The sequence below is a fragment of the Megachile rotundata genome, chromosome 2 (genome assembly GCF_050947335.1).
Source record: "Megachile rotundata isolate GNS110a chromosome 2, iyMegRotu1, whole genome shotgun sequence".
NCBI classification, from domain to species: Eukaryota; Metazoa; Arthropoda; class Insecta; order Hymenoptera; family Megachilidae; genus Megachile; species Megachile rotundata.
In genome coordinates this window covers 11829012-11846832 of record NC_134984.1, presented here as the reverse complement: position 1 = coordinate 11846832, position 17821 = coordinate 11829012, and the positions used below count along the sequence as shown (strand labels likewise).

Here is a 17821-nt window from a genome sequence, read left to right as displayed (position 1 = left end):
GGGGAAATTTGAGAATTTACAAATTTACAAATTGTGACCCATATCAATTTTGAAATTTTGTATTCACCAATTAAAACTTAAAAAATTAAAAACTTAAAACCTCATGCTATTCAAAATTCTAAAAAGCTACTTCCGTAAAAATTGTCACATATCTCCAAAAAATTGAAAAATTCGAAATTGTCAAATTTCCTCACGCAATCCTCCAAAACCAAAAGTAAACGAATGAAAGTAGGTGATGTCCTCCCCTACCGTGGTGGTTGCTCAAAAATTACTACATTGCACCCGGGTGTACCATGAGATGCAGAGGCAACGAAAGTGTCTCAACGGGCGTAGTCGTAAAGATACACCGCTCCGCGGGTCCCGTCATCCATAATCCCAAATATGGAGTGAGAAATTTGAGAGAACCGAAAATAGTGGCGCTACGCCAACCGCTAAAAATAGCCAAAAAATAAATTGTAGTTACGCGGCCGGCTGCATCATTCTATAACTGGTCTTCAATGAATCGGGCCACCTCCCGCACACCGTCGTTATTAATACACCGTCACACACAGACTTACATTCGGGTAAGCTATATTGCTCCCGTTTTTGGCATGTGCTTTAACCAGTTAACTGCCGGCGACGTCTATACACGTCATTCCAAAACTCTATTCCGGTTCGGCGTGTATACGCATCTTCTGATATAGAAAATTGCGATATGAAGACTTGGAATTTAATTAGATGCAATTCAAATGTTTTGTATATTACAAGTTTAAAAATTCACTCTGCTGCCGTCGACGTGTATACTCGTCTTGTGAGGTAGAAAATTATACTGCAAGAATTTTTAATTTAAGGTAGGATGAAATTCAAATTGATGTCAGTTCAGAATTCTTGTTCGGTTTGGTCGACGTATATACTCGTTTTGTGAAATAGAAAATTATACTGCAGAAATTAACAATTTTAAATATAGTGAAATTCAAATGTTTGGTTATATATTTTTGTCTGGTATAGTCGACGTATATACTCGTCTTGCAAAATAGAAAATTATACTGCAAAAATAAAAAATTTTAAATAAGGTGAAATTCAAATATTTAATGATATATTTTTGTCAGGAGTGTTCGACGTATATACTCGTCTTGTAAAGTAGAAAATTATACTTCAAAAATTGTTAATTTAATATAAAATAACATTCAAATGTTTGATAATGTGCGTGTTTGTCAAAACTTCTTGTTCGATGTAGTCGACGAATATACTCGTCTTGTAACAAGAAAAGTTTGAAATTACCATACGATGAAATTGAAATGTTTGGTAGTATGTTTCTTAAGAAACCTTAAAATATAATAAAAATATATTTTTACTTGTTAGAATGTTTCAGGAGTTGAATTGCAAGTATCTATATAAATATACGAATGATATTTTTAAAAAAAAAAAAGAAGTGTAAGGAAATGTTTCGCTGTTTCGAAGTTTTGGATCATCGAAATTGTTGTCCTTGTCTTTCTCACGTAGAGAAACGTTGGAGAGACAAGGATAGCTGAAGTTTCTCAGTTTCGATGCCAGAGGTCCTTAAAATCGATTCTAAAATGGCCGCTTGCTTTATTGAACCCTAAAAGCGAAAGCCAAACCTAATTTTCGGCTAAATTTACATGGAAATTCGCATTTATTTCTGTGACCATTGTCGTCGCGATAAAACGTTTCAAATATACTTTAAGAAAATTATTTCTTAAATTTAAGTTTATAACATTATCTTCAAATATTTTACATTCTTACTATATAATTTCGAATTTCTAACTAGTATTCATGTACAGGACATATAAGTGATTTAAACTTGCTGTACATATACACAATGTAATTACAATACGTTCTGGTTTTGAAAGAAATATATATATACATATATATATATATGCAATAAAAAAATGGTTGTATCAGAAATACATATGCATTCAAAAAATGGCTACGTCAAAATTATACAGATGTAACATAGAAATAGTAATATCAAAAATGTACATATACAATATAAAAATGGCTGTATTAAAAATACACATATGCAATCAAAAAATGGCTACATCAAAATTATATATATGTAATATAAAAATGCTATGTAATATAAAAAATGATATACGCAACATAAAAATGGCTGTATCAAAAATATACATATGTAACAAAAAGTGCACACATAACAAGGGTACTAACAAAAGTACACATATGCATACTTTGACAAAATTACACTAATATTTTATATCTTCCTAATTAATCACCTAAACATTGAATTTGAATTTATAAAATTTGCAATCACTTTTTCCAGCAAATTAAATTTTTATGTGAAATAATTTTTTGCATTGTTATTAATCAGAGAAATTGTGAATGTGCAGGTTTCTGTAGGTGGTCAATATGTTATTAAACAACGTGCATTTCGATTGTGTTCGAGTATTATCTGGCGAGTCCGCTTCGATTAATCGCTGGTCTCGTGTGAACGTGTCCGGTTAATTTTAAATGACACGTGCACGGTGTTATTAGAACCCTGTCGCACGTGCCGCCAAGAAGAGTATAGTACATACTTAGTGTACTCTCCCGACTCATTCCATAAGTTTTCGCTAAATATTGCTAACGAAATAATAGTCAGAAAATATGAAAAGAAATATTAATTTCAAGATGAAAAATTGATTATTTTTAATTTTGAGTTTCTGAAGAAGATTTAAATTTTTTTAAGATTAACATATGTGACGTATGTTACATATTGTCTGTATTAATATGTGTTAATATTATTTATTACATGTATGTATAACATATACATATATGTATTAATATGTGACATATGTATATGTGATGTAATTTCAACTTTTGGTTTAATTAATCAGATTTAAAATTGCAATTAACTATAAAAAAATATGATCATTATGATAAACATGTAGTTGACATATGATAATTTTATGATACCATCATATAAAATATGATAGAATATGATAATTAGTTTTTATGGTATTTTTATGTTTCAAACGAAAAGAGTTGATTTTTATTTCGATATCAAGTGTTATTTATAACTTTATTCATAATTTTTTAAATACATATAGCAACATGATTATTAAAATTCATGAGTGTTAAATAATCAATGCATTTATATTTCAAGGCAAAATGTTATATCGAGACTGTGCGAAGGACATAAAAAATAGTTAGGTTGTTCTTTAAATTTACAACTTTTTTAATGATTTTTTTCGAAATTTGTTTTTTTATATCGGGATTGTGGTTATTTTCTTTGCTTCTTTATTTCAAGAGTAAATTTGGTACTAACTGTTTTATGCCTATAATACTGAAAGAAAATGGTGTAGTTCAATAAAAACGAATTGAATCAGTAGAGTGTAATACATATTGAACTGATCATAAAACGCATTTGAAATAAACTGACGATAAGATAATTTCACATTTTTGGGGAGAAAGTGAAATAATTATTAAGAGTTCTAGTGAGATATTTTACACGAGTGTTAATATACTCTAGAGTGTTCATTTCTCCACGATAGGGTAATTTAGAGGTTTGCAAAATTAAAAAATTAAAAAATTAATAAATTTGCACATTTAGAAAGTACAAAAGGAATTTTAAGATCTAAGTATTTGGATGTTTGAAAATTTGGATCTTTATGTATTTTAGATATTTTCGAAATTTAAGAATTTGAGAAGTTGAGAAGTTGGAAATGTAGAAACTTGATAAAATTTTCAAATTTGGGAATTTGGAAAATTTTGAAGATTTGAGAATTTTAAGAAATTTCAAAATTTGGGAATTTGAGAAAGTTGAGAAATTTAAGAAATTTGAGAAATTTCAAAATTTGGAAATTTGAGAATTTTTAAAAATCTGATAAAAATCTAAAAATTTGGAAAACTTGAAAAATACAGAAACCTTTGTTAACTACAATATTTTTAATATTGACATTGCAAAAGTTTGAAATTATTACATTTAACCCCTCACATCAAATAAAACCTGAACTACCCTTAATATACTACCCTGTTTTGAACAATTTACAAATAAGCTTGGCAACAAATAAATATTCGTTTAAAATCAAACATCAACGCCTGTACCATTACGTTCGTATAAATCAAATTTCGTTGTATCAGAAAAATCCATCGGCGTTCATTTATAACTGGAATCAATCAACGCGTTGGTCGATGATTTAAAAAGAAAAGGTATCTCCGTGCCGTGGCAACACCATAATCGGCCTCGTGTACGAAACACATCAATCTCGAACGATCTCGCTGGACTTCAAAGAGAGATGAATTTAACGGAAGACGATAATGATTAATTGATCGTACGGTTCTGAGAAACGGAATTAAATCAACCGGTCACAGAGTGGAACAACGATATCGTGTCTGATCGTATGCGATTGGCGAACCGGCAGAAATAACGGCTAGAAAAAAGAGTGAAAAAAATCGAGAAGAAAACGTGGAAGCGAAGATGAAGAAGCCGTTATTGTACATGCTGACTTTGCAGCACTGTGGGATAAAAATATTCGCGTTCGAAAATAGAAACGGACACACGAACACCCGCAATTCCTGGCCCGTACTTGGCCTTAGTCGATCGGGTTTCACTCCTTCTATTACTATTCCTCTTTTCGAATAACAATAGGCTGGTTTGTAATATAATAGGGAGATCGAGGCAAGTTTGTAGAATTTGCGATTTTTTGTTTTTATTATATTTGGTGGAATTGTTTATTTGGGAGTTGAGGAAAATATGGAGTACAATACAGAGCAAAATATAGAACAAAATATAGAATAAAATTCTGAATAAAATATAGAGTAAAATAGAGTGAAATATGGAATACAATATATAGCAAAATATAGAGTAAAATGCAGAATAAAATATATAGCAAAATAGAGTGAAATATAGAGTGAAATATAAAGTAAAATATAGAGTGAAATATAGATTAAAATACTGAGTAAAATATAAAGTATAGAATAAAATATGCAGTAAAATAAAGTGAAATATACAATGAGATTAACAAGGATAAATTATGAAGAACTACTGTCGCCATGCGTTCATTTTGTATCAAAGTACGCTGCCATGTTTTTACAATTCACCGCGAATTTCAAACAAAGATCTCAACACATCATAGGAAAATCATAAAATCTACGTTATTTCGAATACTCTACTGTATACAATACATACAAATTGAAATAATTCATTGTCAACTATTAGGAATATACATTACCTGTCGAAAGAAGGTTCAGAAATAAACAATAACAATCTGAAATGAAATTGTAGAAATATCCAATAAATCACAGCCACAAGTTTCATTTTCTTACTGACGGCTTATATTTAAAGTACAACAAACTTATAAAATATAGTAAACAAATTAAACTTGTAAAGTATGGCAACGTTACACAAATGATGTACACATAAAAGCAGTAATTCAATAAACTTTTCAAACTTAAATTACCAGTTTGCAATAATTATTTACATAATCAGAAATAGCAAGATAATACAAAATTTACGTCGTTAATTCTAACCACAATTTTTCAAACGTTAAAATTTCAAATTTAACTTTGAATAAGCGAATCATGAAGATTATTTACAGGACGTCGCAATAGAATGTATACATCTTTCATAATTATGTAAATCAACAAACGAACGAATGAAAGATAAGTTAATGTTGTCCATCTTAAAATTGCAATTGTTCAAAATTACCACTATTAATTTTACGTTTGATATTAATATTACTGGAATTTTTGAGGGTAGACACCCTAAATTTGCTGTATACATGGCGGCGATCTGACGACACCTGTCATCGACGTCGATCGTCGAATCGATAAAAACCGTGTCGGTATCGTTTCCTATAATTTTTGACACAGAACCGCCTGAAAGCGCGTTAAAAGCTCTATGACTCATCGTCGACGACACTACTTGGTCGTCATTGACGTCAATCGTGGTGAAATCAACAATAATCATGTTTGGTATCGTTTTCGATAGTTTCAGACGCGTTTAATCGTTCGTAACCACTTAAAAATCTCTTGTTCTACTTACACGAAATGCATTACTCATATTGAAGTGCTTACTCATTTGAAATGCACATTGGAATTCGATTCAGGCACCTGATCTGTAGAGCCACTATCATGAAAGATTTCATCGATTTTTTCGATCATTTCCATAATGTCGTTTACGACCCTCTTCTCGTGCAACCACCCCGTCTATTCGTCGCGTTTATTATTACGCGCGAAGAACGCGGAGCGTCGAGACCGACTATTTATATATCGAGGATCGACGGGTTTCGATGAGCTTAAAAGAGCATCACGAGAAATTATACGTGACAGGTGTGTAGAGGCGAGCTGAAAAGCATTCCTTCGACGATACGTCGCGTAATACACGGCCACGTATTGCTTTTCGACGATCTCGAGCCCACGGGCACTTAAGTGTTTAACACTTATGGGACGGCTCGTTTTTCCTCTGCCTCTTCAGTTTCCGGACATTTTGTAACAATAGACTGTTCGATTATTATAGAAGAACTCTTTAGGGCGGTGAATGTTGAGACAGTTTACTATTTTAGGGATTAGGAATTGAGGGATGTAGAGATTTAGGGGATTTTGAGATTTGGGAATATTGGTATTGGTAGGTTGAAAAATTTTACTATTTAATAAATTAGGAATTTGGGAATTGCGTTAATTATGAATTTAGGGATTTAGGGATTTAGGGATTTAGGAATTTAGGAAACTATGGATTTAGGGATTCAGGGATTTAGTGATTCAGGGATTTAGTGGTTCAGGATTTAGGGATTCAGGGATTTAGGAACTTAGGAATTTAGAGATACATAGATTTAGGGAATATCGAAATTTAGGAATTTGGATATTTGCATATTTAGAACTTTATGAATTTACGAGTTTACGAATGGATTTTAGAAATTCAGAAATTTATAAATTTAGAACTTTACAGAATTGAAGATTTAACACCATAAAAATGTAGTACCAATGTTAAGTATACGCGAGTAGATATGACGTGCCTACACGCGAATGGTGTAACGCGTTTATTTCGCGATTTGCATGCAGCCATTTGTCTAGCTTCTTCCATTTCTCACGCCCGTACCGATTGGAAATTATGCCGACAATGTGTTTTATTAACGAGAAGGTTATGAATATTCCGCAATATCCAGGTTGCACCGAGAGCTACACTCGGGCAAGACGGCTGCCCACGCGTAACCTTTCCTTAGGACCTATTTACATATGTTTAGCGACGAAACGGAAAGTCGAAATTCAGTGGGGCGAACCACTTTCTAAGGGAATGTTCGATGAAGAGTATTTTCTTTTTGTTTTTTTTTCAGGTGATCTCAAATGGTAATGTTCCGATATGAGGTGGAAAGTTGTTGAGATATGCAATGATGTTACTGTTGAATGTGTGAACATTGTAATATTGTGAGAGTTTTGAAATTATACTTGAGTGCAGTGTAGGGTACTTTAGTTTTTAAGTTTCTACATTTTTGTATTTGGAAATTTCCTAAATTTCCAAATTTCCAAATCTCCAAATTTCCAAATTTCCAAATTCTCAAATTCTCAAATTCTCAAATTCCCAAATTCCCAAATTCCCAAATTCCCGAATTCCAAAATTCCCAGATTCCCAGATTCCCAGATTCCCAAATTCCCAGATTCCCAAATTCCCAAATTCCCAGATTCCCAAATTCCAAAATTCCTAAATTCCTAGATTTCTAAATTTCCAAATTCCCAAATTCCCAAATTCCTAAATTCCCAGATTTCTAAATTTCCAAATTCCCAAATTCCGAAATATTCGAATTCCCAAATTCCCAAATTCCTAAATTCCCAAATTCCCAAATTCCCAAATTCCTAAATTCCCAAATTCCCAAATTCCCAAATATCCAAATTCCTAAATTTCCAAATTTCCAAATTTCCAAATTCCCAAATTCCTAAATACTCAAATTCCCAAATCCCCAAATACCCAAATTCCCAAATTCCCAAATCCCCAAATTCCCAAATTCCCAAATTCCCAAATTCCCAAATTCCCAAATTCCCAAATTCCCAAATTCCCAAATTCCCAAATTCCCAAATTCCCAAATTCTCAAATTCTCAGATTCCCAAATTCCCAAATTCCCAGATTCCCAAATTCCCAAATTCCCAAATTCCTAAATTCCCAGATTTCTAAATTTCCAAATTACCAAATTCCTAAATATTCGAATTCCCAAATTCTCAAATCTCACCCCACCTAAAAACCAAACATCATCTCTTAAAAAATAACGCAAACTCAAAAACTGAATACACGTCATCATTCCTAGTAAAACATAATATCTTCCTCTTCCTTTTTTTCAACACATTAAAAAGAAAACTAGATAATATCTCCGCGATCATCCCCTATATTTAAACCAATACATTCAGTGATTCAAGGAAATTATTATACATGCAACTATACTTCAAAACGTTGTACTTAAACATCTACAAATGTAGAACATTTACAAACAAATGAACATTGTACTAAACATTTACAAACAGCATAACACTCATAGAACACTTATGTATACAATTCCTGGTAACTTAATACCAGTGAACGAAACTTTGTCTCAAAGCCAGGAAACAATTATTTTTGATCGTCCTGTAAATTGTTAAAACACGAGGAAATAAACGACGAGGCTTGTCAGAAATGACGATCAGTTAATAACAATCCTCAGAGTAATGAGATCAAACGTGATTATGTAAAATTAGGCAAACTAAAATTAGGATAACCAAAGTTGTTCTTGGATCGTTAGTTTCCCTGGTTCGAAACTAACAAGTATCTAAATGTTTATTTAAATTCGTTTGTTCCATTGTTAGCCTCTGATGTGAAGAGGTAGTAATTATTATGTAACTGTTTATTTAGTTTTGTTTGATTGTTAGCATCCGAGATGCGTAGATAGAACTAGTCTAAGTCCAATGATGTTCAAAATATTTCTAATATATGGACGTAAATGAAACATTAATAAAAGTGGAATAACTATATGGGGTAAGGTTGCTCAAGTCGTACCCCCTAAGAAAAAACAATGAGTATTTAGCAAATATGTAAAAACTATATTTGCTATTCGATTCTAGTATTAATATTTTTTTTTTTTTTATTAGAACAACTCTGAACAATCTTTGTGTTGTCATATAAATTAATCCTAATGTAGCTGTAGTAGCCATAACACTTCAAATATAGAACAGGTACGACTTAAGCAACCTTACCCTGGTTAGATTTGATTGATTAATTATGATTAGATTAATTATAAACCTACCAATGATATCCAGAATGTCCTTAACATTTAGTATTTAGAGTTCAAGTACGATTATAATTTGCACAGTCAATAACATAATACCAAATTAACACATTTGAACTTTCTTTGTCTTAATATTGTAGTTATGATGAATTCTGACTGACGCACCTGTCAAATAAATCATAAGTTAAGAAATTAACCCCTTGCCCTACAATATCGTGCCACACTCGTGACGCACCTTATAGTTCATACACGACAAAGCAGACTCATATTTTCATTGTAACCGAACTTTGCGTTCAATTCTAATTATAATCTTCACTATCATCATGGAATACACAACGTGTCTAACTTTTCAATTTTCTTTATTTGTCTTCAAGTTGTAGCAATAATGAGTGAACTGTAAATGACGCAACTGCCTAGAAAATTGTAGGTTAAGGGATTAAAGTAATTAAAAATTTGAAGTTTTGAAGATTGTTGAAAGTTTAAAGGGAAATTTGTTATTTTTCAGGGGGCACTATGCAGACCGAGGAAGTCGTGCCTCGTGCACAATCTACTGGGATAGACAGTGGCCCCACAGACAGCACCACTCTGCAGCATCATCTGCATCATTCGTCGCACATAAAGTGTCCGTTGCCACCTCTGCTCCATATGGCGGTCAAACAGGAGCCACAGGAGGAGGAGGAGCGAAGTCGTGACACGAATGCGTTGAGGTGAGTCTGCGATGTGGACTACAATTTGGTATATTGACTCATTGGGATTTGGGAATTTAGGTTTTTGTGCAATTCGAAATTCAGGCATTTAGGGATTTAGGGATTTAGGTTTTTGTGCAATTGGAAATTCAAGCATTTAGGGATTTTGAAATTTAGGAACTTAGGAATTTGAAGATTTGGAAATTTAGAGCTTTACATTTGAAAATTAGGATATGTGGGTATGTTAGTATGTGGGAGTACATCTTACATTTATAAAATTCTAAATGTTCCAAAACTCTAACCTTCTAAAATCCCAAAAGTCCCACAAATCCCAAGAAGCACAAAAGCTAACCTTTTAATATCTCAAAAATTCCCAGAGTCCCCAAAACATTGAAACTTCCAATATCCCAAAATCCCAAAAGTGAACCTTTCATAATATAAAAAATCTCAATATCCCAAAAATACTAAAAATCATAGAAATTCTAAAAATCCTAGAAATCCTAGAAATCCTAGAAATCCTAGAAATCCTAGAAATCCTAGAAATCCTAGAAATCCTAGAAATCCTAGAAATCCTAGAAATCCTAGAAATCCTAAAAATCCTAGAAATCCTGGAAATACTAAAAATCCTAAAAATCCTAGAAATCCTAGAAATTCCAGAAATCCTTGATACCCTAAAAATTCTAAAAATCCTAAAAATCTTAAGAATCCTAGAAATACTAGAAATCCCAGAAATCCCAGAAATCCCAGAAATCCTAGAAATCCTAGAAATCCTAAAAATCCTAGAAATCCTGGAAATACTAAAAATCCTAAAAATCCTAGAAATCCTAGAAATCCCAGAAATCCTTGATACTCTAAAAATTCTAAAAATCCTAAAAATCTTAAGAATCCTAGAAATACTAGAAATCCCAGAAATCCCAGAAATCCCAGAAATCCTAAAAATCCTAGAAATCCTAGAAATCCTAAAAATCCTAGAAATCTTAAAAATCCCAAAAATCCAAAACGTCCAGTATCCCAAAATCCCAAAATCCTAAAATCCCCAAAGTCCCAACCTTCTAAAAACCCAAAATCCTAAAATCCCCAAAGTCCCAACCTTCCAAAATCCCAAAATCCTAAAATTCCCAAAATCCTAAAATTCCCAAAATCCCAACCTTCCAAAACCCCCAAATGTCCACAACTCCCCAGAAACCAGAAACTATTTCCCTTGCACACTCGATCAACAAACGAAAGCATTGTTCTCGCTGCAACATGAACATGTTATTATCTTATCAGAGATAAATCACGGTTGGAATATGAATTATATTATTATCTGGTGTTGTGCATTGTAACAAGGTAAATGTAACTTGTCAGAGAAACGAACTAATACGTTATTAACGAAAGGATAAACCACGTGAAACCTATACGCCCACGTACTTTGAGTAGATGGACGTTCTGCTGGCGTTTACGAGCCGGAGATTATTTTTTGAAGAGCATAGTATACTACGACCACTTCGTGCTGCATAAAAGTAATTTATGTACTTACTTATGGGGTATAGTTCCGAAATCGTGTGCTGAGTAATGCTAACGTGTGTATATTCGAGCTTCAACACGTGTTGGTCACGTGAAATCTCAACATTAGACGTTGTTAGATCTCTTGTCGAGATATGAGTATCGAGGTTGCAGAACTTTTCTTATTTGGAAATTAAAATGAAATTTTTTGTGGTATTTTTCAATTTTTCTTGCACTGTTACACTCTTTCTTATACTCTTTAAAGAGTATGAAATTATATGGAGACATGTGGAGACATATGGAGACATTTTTGAGCAACATGTCAAATATTTTGATTTATTAGAATCAGAGATAACCAAAAATCCCAACAGTCACAGTCCTGACACCCATAATCCAAATGATCATAAAATTCAAAATCTCGATTACTTAAAATCTCGACAACCACAAAACCCATAATCCAGACAATCTTGAATCCCGACATTCTTTAAGAATAATCCTTCCAAAATTTCAGTTCAAAAATATAAACTTAAGAGGTCTCTCAAAGCAATATAAAAATAGAAATGAAGTTCTTTAATCATTTTTTATTTTGTTTATATATATGAACATTTAATCGAGTTTTTTCGTTATTACGGTAGACAGCTAATGGTAAATTTGACAGTCCACAAGTAGATGCAGACACGTCACTGACGTCTGTTGACGGCAAACATGGCCACGGACACGAAACGGATTCGACTCAGGAGCTGGAGGAAAATTCAGGGCAGACGGTTTCAGATCTCACCAATAGAGGAAGACCAAGGTAATTTTAACATTCTTTTATTTTTCTTTGATTTATATAGTGTGTCTATGAAAATCGTAATTTATGTAAAATACTTGCAACTCTTGATTACGGTGAGACTTTCGTTATATTGCCGTTTGTACACGCTTTTAGGTACACAGACTAGAACACTATTATTACTGATTTATTTATAGCTCTATGAAATACAGATATTATAGTAGAATATTTGTATTTATCATCTTCGATGAATATTAAGTTAGTCGAGTTTTATAGATTTTATGGAGATTTATTGATTTGGGGTTTTGAACATTTGATATCATTTTTCAAGTTTTTAAACTTAATTATATATCAACTTGAAAACTCCGATATACAAATCTGTTGTAAAAATGTATCTATCATCGCTCCTTTTGAATTAATAAATACATAATTCCACACATGAAAATCCTACACATATAAAACCCAAACGCTGTAAATAAATTCGATGTAATAAATCAAAGTTATCTATCTTCACGCAAATCTACAAGTTCCACAAGCGATGTACGATAGGAAAAATATACCCCCGTAATCTTGATTTCCATTTCGCTTGTGCGTTGCTAATTAATTCGTAATTAATATCTCGTTACGCATTCCGTAACACGGCAAGCATTGCAATGCTCTTTATGTACGGTTAATTCGAATCCTAACAATTACACGGTCGACACGGGTCTATGGTTAATGTTGTTTTCCACCTAGCTGCATTCCAAACCACGCCTCGGCACCGATTTATACAACGCAACGCGGCCATATGCATAGAACCAGTGTCTCGTCTCCTCTTCCAGCACCGGTTCTAACACCGCGTTTAATGAAATTCAATAACGGTAATCGAGTCGCGGCATTTCAGCCTTAAGACGAACCTTAAGAAACGATTTTTTGCCGAAACGAGTCGATGTACACGAGACGAACCAGTTTCGCCTGGCGCTTGTCTTTCTTGCTGTCTGTCTAAACTGCTCTTTCAAACGACGCCAGTTTTACATCGAAAGGATCGTTAGAGAAGTTAAACGTGTTGGTCGACACCGTGGTACAACGCCATTTCTAGCGAAAACACTCCAGGAAAAATAAATCCTTGCCAAAGAGGTTAATTCAAATTCTAGGTTGAATTTATAGGAGATAGATGTGGTAGAACAATTCTGGACAATGGTAATATAATAAGAGACTTACTGTCAAAGTTTGACAGTAGAATCTCTAAGACATGAGACTTAGGTTACCTCAGATCAGATGAAACTAGATTATATTAGGGTTAAATCAAATCAGGTATGACTCAGTATGATATGAGTCAGTGATATGATTTTCAATCGAAGACTCCAAGTGATAAAAACATAGGGGATTGATTTATGCAAAGCATTGCTGTCAGGTAGAAATGATGGAGGACCTATCTCATGCATCTGATTTAACCAGACATGCAATTAACATCTGCTTGAAATTTGAAAACAGGTTTTTATGATGTTTTACAACTATCACACAATTACTGTTACTAGTGCGACTACATGCTGGTAACAAACATTCAATGTCTCTTGATGCAAGTGATCAAAGTTGAATCATTCTTAAACAAGCAGATCTTCATCTGTTTCAGTCGTGGTCGCAGAAAGTCGCGATGGAAGTTGAAGTTCCACCACCAGGCGTTGCCTCCGGAGTACCTGGACCACTACGAGGCGTCGTTAGCCCAGGAAGCTTTAAACGCATCCCCGACGCACGTTGTGGAACCCACGATCCCGAGTCCAGCTCCGACCAACTCGACCTCGATCCCGAGTCCCATAGCCGACGTGCACGGTTGGTTGCAGCGGATCGCCGCGATGCAACAGGAGCTGTGTCCCCAGATTCCGTCCCCGCAGTGTCCCCAAGGCAACTCGAATCAGCCATCGGGCTCCAGGAGGTCCGTGATCACCTCCACCTCGTCCCACGCGTTCAACGCGACCCACAACCACAATCAGCAGCAGTCGCAGACATCCGGCAGGCCACCGATGAAATACTCGGACTTGCCATACATGGGCGAGATCACGCTGGACAACAGCAAACCCAGAAGAGGCAGGAAACCGAAGAAAGCGGACATTTGCCATCTGATTTACAAGAACTACGGCACCATACTTCCTGGGACACCTGGCCACGAGGAGAAGAGGCTGTCCCCCAGGGACAAGCTCGACTGTCGCGAGAGAATTTCGCCTCAGATACCGTTCCAGAGAACGGACGTCCAGAACAGGATCAGCAGCCTGTTGGAGAAGAGACTGACCCAGGAGTCCCGTCGGACGTTCGGGCTGCTGGAGAACTCGAAGGAGCAGGACGAGCCTTTGAATCTCTGCATCAGAGACCTGAACCAGCTGAAGATCAGGCTGCTGCGAAAACACGGCAATGTGTACGAGTCGGGGCAGGTGAAGAGCGACACCTCCAGCGACGGTGAAGAGGTGGAGTGTATAGGTACGACGTACCCTTCAGAGTCGGCCTACCACTCGTTGGACCCCCTCGGTCGCAACAGCAATAACGTGAATCACAATAACAACATTATCGACCCAATGTTGAGCGCTAATCCCGGATTCGTTTATTGGCCGAATGCTGGAGTGTTCATTCACCCGATGGCGCTGCAGTCGCAGCTGCTCTACTACCAGAAGATGGCTCAGAACAAGTGTTATCCCAGGACGATAGACCAAGCTCCAAAGGAGCAGAAGATCGTTCCTAAGTCCATCTACTCGATGCTGGAGACGAAGAGTCCTCCTCTGGTCACTCCATCGACCCAGCCGGCACCACAAACGGTTCCTGTACCGCCTCCTGTTTCGCCCAGACCCAAAAGGAACGCGCCTATTGGCCAATCTCAGGGCCAGCCGACGAAACGAAAACGTTCCGCCATATTCATACCCCCGATGCCCACGGAGAACAACAACAACCCCGCGACGGAGGTGAGCATATGCAAGTTCAAGTTCACCGGAGGAGCGAAACCGAGTCTTCAGGAGAAGAAGAGTCTGTCGGTGGACTCTGGTGGCAACTTCAGGTACTACAGTGGCACCGGTGACAAAAGCATGAGGGGTTACGAGTTCTTCCCCAGGGAAGCTTTACAGCAGTCCGCCGGGCAGTCCGGCTCGTCGACCGGGGCGTTTCTGAATGCAGCCGGCGAGCGGATCCAGTCGACACCCTGTCAGAGGAGCAGCAACCAAGAAGAGGGTCGTCGCAAGAGAAAGACGAGGAAGTCCCTACAAAGGGAGAAACTCGAGCAGACGTTCAAGGAGAAGGGTTTCCTCATCCAAACGCAACAACTGGAGTCCGCCGAAGGAGCCACCTACTGCAAGTTCCGGCAACTCCGAAAGTTCACCAGGTATCTGTTCAGAAGCTGGAAGGACTATCTTCCGGGTAATGTGCGGGAGCTGACGGGTGCCACGGACGCTGGGGTCGACCCTGACGCTGATGTCGAAAGCGACACCAACGTGTTACCCTCGCCGGTGCCTCATCCTAACATGGTCGACGTGTCCACCGGGTTCGTCGACGAACACCGAGCTCTACCGCTCACGTGAAACCTGCAAATTGCTCCCCGAGGCGATCGGTCGACTTTAACTTGACGTTGCTGTTGATGGCTTCGTGCGCTGGCTATGGGGAGGATTCGAGAATGTACGTAGTCAGGTTGAGAGGTGGTTTAACTCTGGGCTAGGATTACTAGGGATACACAGACGTCTTTTTAGTATGTGATCTCTGGAAGAATACTGAAAGCTACACATGTGTGTTTGTTAAGATTGATCATGTCTTGTCCACAATTGGTCACATGTATCATTTGGAAGAGGAGTGATTCCTGGAGAATTATTTATTTACTAAAAAGTTAGGTTTTTGGCTGTTAGAGGTCTCTGTCTAGAGCTCATCTTGTGCATGTGTGTATATGAAGGTTGCACATGGTTTGTCAACTCGGTTAGGTATTAAATGGCTAAAAGTAGAGATGATTCATATCTTACATTTTATATTCAGCTAATTATTATGCAACAACCAGTCCATTCATTATCATATTTAACCACAACTTCCGTTTGAAAATTAGCAATATATTGACGAAAGTGTGTTAAACGTGATGAAAACTTTTGCGTATCTCTAATATTTCTATTCCTGGTCAAGAATCAACGACGGTTTGGTTATGCGAGGATCATAAGGAATTTATAAAATATATCATATGCGTTTATAGTCCACTTGAATCGTGGACTGCATATATGTGTTCATAGTATAAAGAAGAAAGTATGGTCGGAAGACTTGTGGACCATACATGGTTTATCTGACGACTGATATCGCGATTTTATGGGGTTCGAAATTCTGTAAATGATATTACCCGTCTGACGCATGGATCTTATCGCGTTGGAAGATGTGATTTAGAATGATTTACGACGGACAATGATCGATTGAAATTCTGTGAGTTTAAAAAATAAAGAAAGCTATTTAACTGGAATTCTAAAAATCAGGGTGAAAGGTTGAAGCAATCTGATATTTTTGTAATGAAATTTTTTAATCGTGTACAATGGATCTGCGTAAAAATCCAAAGGTGGCAGTGTAACTGCAAAACTATTAAATGGTTAACAATCGAAGGCGAAAGACAATCGCGTAACTTTCACTATACATTCGTGAAATAAATAGGTGACCATTAATGTCATAACAGCTAAATATCAGCGTGTCACATAGCATGTAAAGTGCGCCCACGTGAATCACGTGTACAGGGTGCTCGCTAAAACGTTTATTAGGTTGGCAATTAAATTTGCAATTTTTTGCATATCTTGGTTGAACGTCTTCAAGGATGCTGCCATATACGTTTCTCTTACAGAAGTATTTAGGAATGGGAATGGCCATATAAGGGGACGTTGTCTTTCATTTTTAGTTGTAACGTATTTTACAAATGTTAAGACGATTATGTTAGGTAGTTTTGAAATTTATTTTGAGTATTTAAGAACTGTCAATTTGAAATGAGGGAAACTTAGAGTAGTAACGTGATTGTTAATTACTATGTAATTGTAATATGAATTCTGGTATGTATTACAGTGTAAGTTATTATAAAAATTGCAATATAAGTTGCAGTAGAAGTTGCAATAAAAATTATAATATAAATTGTAATCAAAATTACAGTAAAAAATTAAGTAAAAATTATAATAAAAATTGCAATCAAAATTGCAATCAAAATTACAATAAAATAGTACAGTAAAAATTATAATAAAATTTGGAGTAAATAATGCAATAAAAATTATAGTAAAAATTATAATATAAATTGTAATAAAAATTGCAGTAAAAAATTACGGTAAAAATTATAATAAAATTTGGAGTAAATATTGCAATAAAAATTACAGTAAAAATTATAATAAAAATTGTAGTAAAAATTACAATAAAAATTACAGTTACTGATTAGTACCCAATGACAGTACAATATAATTGTCATACAAAAATTAAATAATTTTTTTTAAGAAAAAGAAATTTATTAAAACTAAAAAAAATTATCCTCTAAAAGGGACCACAAATATTATTGATTCAAAGGATATTTAACTAAAAATTACGTATCGAATTTGAATCAATAATTACGTGAAAATGATCAAATTTGTTGCCAACTTAATATTTAGTCCGATCATAAATTGTAACACGTGTGAAGTGATTTTAAACAGGAGTTATGCTCGCTTGCTGATTTACGAAAGACATTGAACGGAAACAACTCGTGAAAA

General features: G+C 35.3%; 1 protein-coding gene across 2 annotated transcripts in view; it reads left to right on the top strand.

Annotated features, from left to right (window-relative positions):
• Positions 1 to 17359, top strand: part of LOC100875645 (uncharacterized) — a 66238-nt gene extending 48879 nt beyond the window's left edge. The window contains exons 2-4 of one of the 2 annotated variants that reach the window (XM_076539931.1): positions 9688 to 9889; positions 12012 to 12149; positions 13738 to 17359. In XM_076539931.1, the coding sequence (XP_076396046.1) occupies positions 9688 to 9889; positions 12012 to 12149; positions 13738 to 15661 (2264 nt within the window). In that variant the 3' untranslated portion in view covers positions 15662 to 17359. The remainder of the gene's footprint in view (positions 1 to 9687; positions 9890 to 12011; positions 12150 to 13737) is intronic. The other variant, XM_076539934.1, reaches the window with a different exon arrangement.
• The last annotated feature ends 462 nt before the right edge of the window (positions 17360 to 17821 follow it).